We start from the raw sequence: 2,947 nt of genomic DNA on the forward strand, positions 1-2,947 counted from the left end.
TTGTTATATTTCCTTATCAGTTATATTCCGTCTTCCGACTAATTTGATATAGATCGTACTTGCCCATAGCTCTTGCAAGCACCCCTATGTTAGAATTATATAGGCCTAATATTTGTTTTATTTCTTATCAGTTAGATTCCATCTTGCGACTAATTTGATATAGATCATACTTGCTTATAGCTCTTGCAAGCACCCCTATGTTGGTTTCCTTTGGAGGCACTGAAGAATGGCCCGTAGGAGCAGAATCCATTGTCAACTCGACAGTAAGCGAACCCTTTTCAGCTATGGATATCCTAAACGAAGACACATATGAAAATTTTCTTTGTCAAAAGTAACCTAGGATATGCAGCCACTTAAAGGCAGAATCAATGATTCCTAGATATGACATGCGCATGGAGGACCGCAATGATGGGTATCCGACCAGTTTTGATTTCCGAGTCCACTTTGCTGAAACCAGTTTGCCAAATGCCAGTTTCCAAAAATCATGTAAGGCAGTTTACTAACTTGGTTTGCCAAATGTCGACCCACATGCTACCAAGGTTGGTTGACTGGTCATGTACCGTAAATGAACAAGATGGTAATGCCTGCATGTTCTACTTTTTGGGAACATGATTGTATGGAAGAGCCGCATGTCTATCGGATGCTTACTGAAGTTTTAGACAAAATATATACGTTCCCTCCATCAAGAAAGGCGGGAGTATGTGCCATTTAAATGAGGTATTAAATTTATTTAGATGATATAATAAATTATTGTTTATAGAAATTGACAATCTACAAACTAGGTTTCGGTAAAATGAGATTCAGCAGGTTTTCACAACTTTTGAGTCGACAATTGCATTCAACAAACTGGATTTTGGCAGGAGTCGGCAATTTGGCATTCTGCAATTGCCAGAATCGGCAATCTATCTTAGGGAAAAAAATATCTATTAAATAGGCATGGGCTTTTTATATGTTTAGTGTAACCATATACTACAATTCAAACACAATTCAACAAAAGAATTTCAACTTACATAGCAACCGGCTTATTCACAAACGGAAAAATGCCGCGGGTTACCATGGTGCCCTCATCTAAAAGAAATTCGACCCGAGAAACGCCTCGCTCCTGCAAACGTTGGGCTATGTAGCGAGCACCCTTATTACCTTGGATCTAAAGAAAATAACATAATTATTTGAATGCCACTGTATCCTTATTGGAAAGATCGATGTAAATACAAACCTCTCAACTGCCATCGGTTATTTTCAATTATGATCACTATAAACAGTTATGACATGGAATTGTATCTTCATTAAAGTAAAATAGGGATTACATTATGTTGAGAAAAAAATGCTGATCACAATTTGAACCCAAGACCTACCAATTACCGTTCGGTTCATTTACTGTTTTCTCCCTGTCATCTGTTGCGTAGTACACGATTATTGTCTTGTACTACGTTAACAGTTTGAGAATTTTTGATTCATTGAAATCCTGATGGGGTGCTCCACATTATTTAATCATGAATACTGATGTATTAGTGGCACTCGAAAAAAAAATATAAAGTTACGAAGACAAACCAAATATCACTAAAAATTTATTAAAATTAGATAAGCCGTACTAGTCTGCTTAAAGTAAATTAACATACAATTTCAATGAAAGTCAAAAATAATACAATTAGAAAAATCCACACGATGTAAGATGACCTGTTCTGCGAACCAGACCACTTTTGACAGTGGACACAGACCCTACAATTCATTACCTCTTCATCATGTCCAAATGCGATGTACAGAGATCGTTTGGGGAGGACATTACGTTTCAGTCTAAATTCTAGCGCCTCCATGATACCCTGCAAAACAAAGAAATCAATACACCAACATTTTATTTGTTATTTACTGATCATAGTTATATGTTCTATACGCTATACAAACATGCCAGTTATCATAATTAATAAAAAATAAAAACAGGCTTATTATTATACTAAAAATACTAACTCATAATAAGGACCGGGGCGGCAACGAAGAAGACAAAGCCGTTTGCAATTACTAAGACGACAACAAGAAAAAGAATGACTACGAAGAAAACAATAAGACATAAAAAAAAATAAAAAATTACAACAAAAACAACAAAGGCAGCAACAACAATAGGCCTAATAACAACAACATTAACAATAATAGGCCTCACAATTATTAACAGCAGCTCGGCAAAGTTTACCTAAAATGTACACACTGTGTTAGGTGTCATTCCTAACAAAACCAAAGAATTTCTCAGAATTCCCCCAGAACTAGGCTTACATAGCAAATAAAGTTACTATCTATAGTTTTTCATTATTAGGCCTATGAATAGAACGCGGAATGCCTATGAATAGAACGCGGAATGAACAATATCATTTGTACTTCATTATGAACAAGTACGTAATGGTAGGCCTAGTTCATCTATTTCATTGTGAATATTTTTTTCAACGATTACGGTAATTGTTCTTCACTGTCCAGTGGCGGATCTAGGTATAATATATATAGGGGACCCGGGGAGGGACTTTTACAGAGGGAGGATCTATAGGTCTATCACCTCAGCTCCACCATGGTTGGGAATAATTCAAAACAATTTATGATTAGGCCCTATGGCACATCTAAGATGGCTGAAAATGGCACTGTCAGACTTAAAAATTAATTATATTTTTCTTTCTTTCTCCATCCATCCATTGTGGGCCCCTTGAATCCACCACTGCGACTCAGCTCTCTTTAATAAATATTTGGAAAAAATATTAGATGTTCATTTTTGTGTTTTTATGTATAAATAATAATAATAATAATAATAAATTAATAATATGTTATGAATATATAAGCACCATGATACTTTGTTTATCGTCCATTGTTCCTCTTCCGTAAATGAATCCATCTAGTTCGACCCCTTCGAAAGGAGGGACCGACCACTGTGAGTCGTCTACAGGAACAACATCCAAATGAGCGCACAACA

The 2,947-nt window shown here is 35.9% G+C and overlaps 1 protein-coding gene across 1 annotated transcript; it reads right to left on the minus strand.

Moving 5' to 3' along the window:
• Nucleotides 1-6: 6 nt before the first annotated feature.
• On the minus strand, nucleotides 7-2,941 carry LOC117114548 (N-fatty-acyl-amino acid synthase/hydrolase PM20D1-like). The gene is made up of 4 exons (XM_033258223.1): nucleotides 2,820-2,941; nucleotides 1,734-1,820; nucleotides 1,011-1,147; nucleotides 7-293 (listed from the first exon to the last, which is right to left on the minus strand). The coding sequence occupies exons 1-4, from the start codon at nucleotides 2,841-2,843 to the stop codon at nucleotides 128-130; spliced, it is 414 nt and encodes a 137-aa protein (XP_033114114.1). The 5' UTR covers nucleotides 2,844-2,941; the 3' UTR covers nucleotides 7-127.
• Between the last annotated feature and the right edge of the window lie 6 nt (nucleotides 2,942-2,947).

This window comes from Anneissia japonica, unplaced genomic scaffold (genome assembly GCF_011630105.1).
Source record: "Anneissia japonica isolate Jap-2015-1 unplaced genomic scaffold, ASM1163010v1 scaffold296989_len2947_cov342_single, whole genome shotgun sequence".
NCBI lineage: Eukaryota > Metazoa > Echinodermata > Crinoidea > Comatulida > Comatulidae > Anneissia > Anneissia japonica.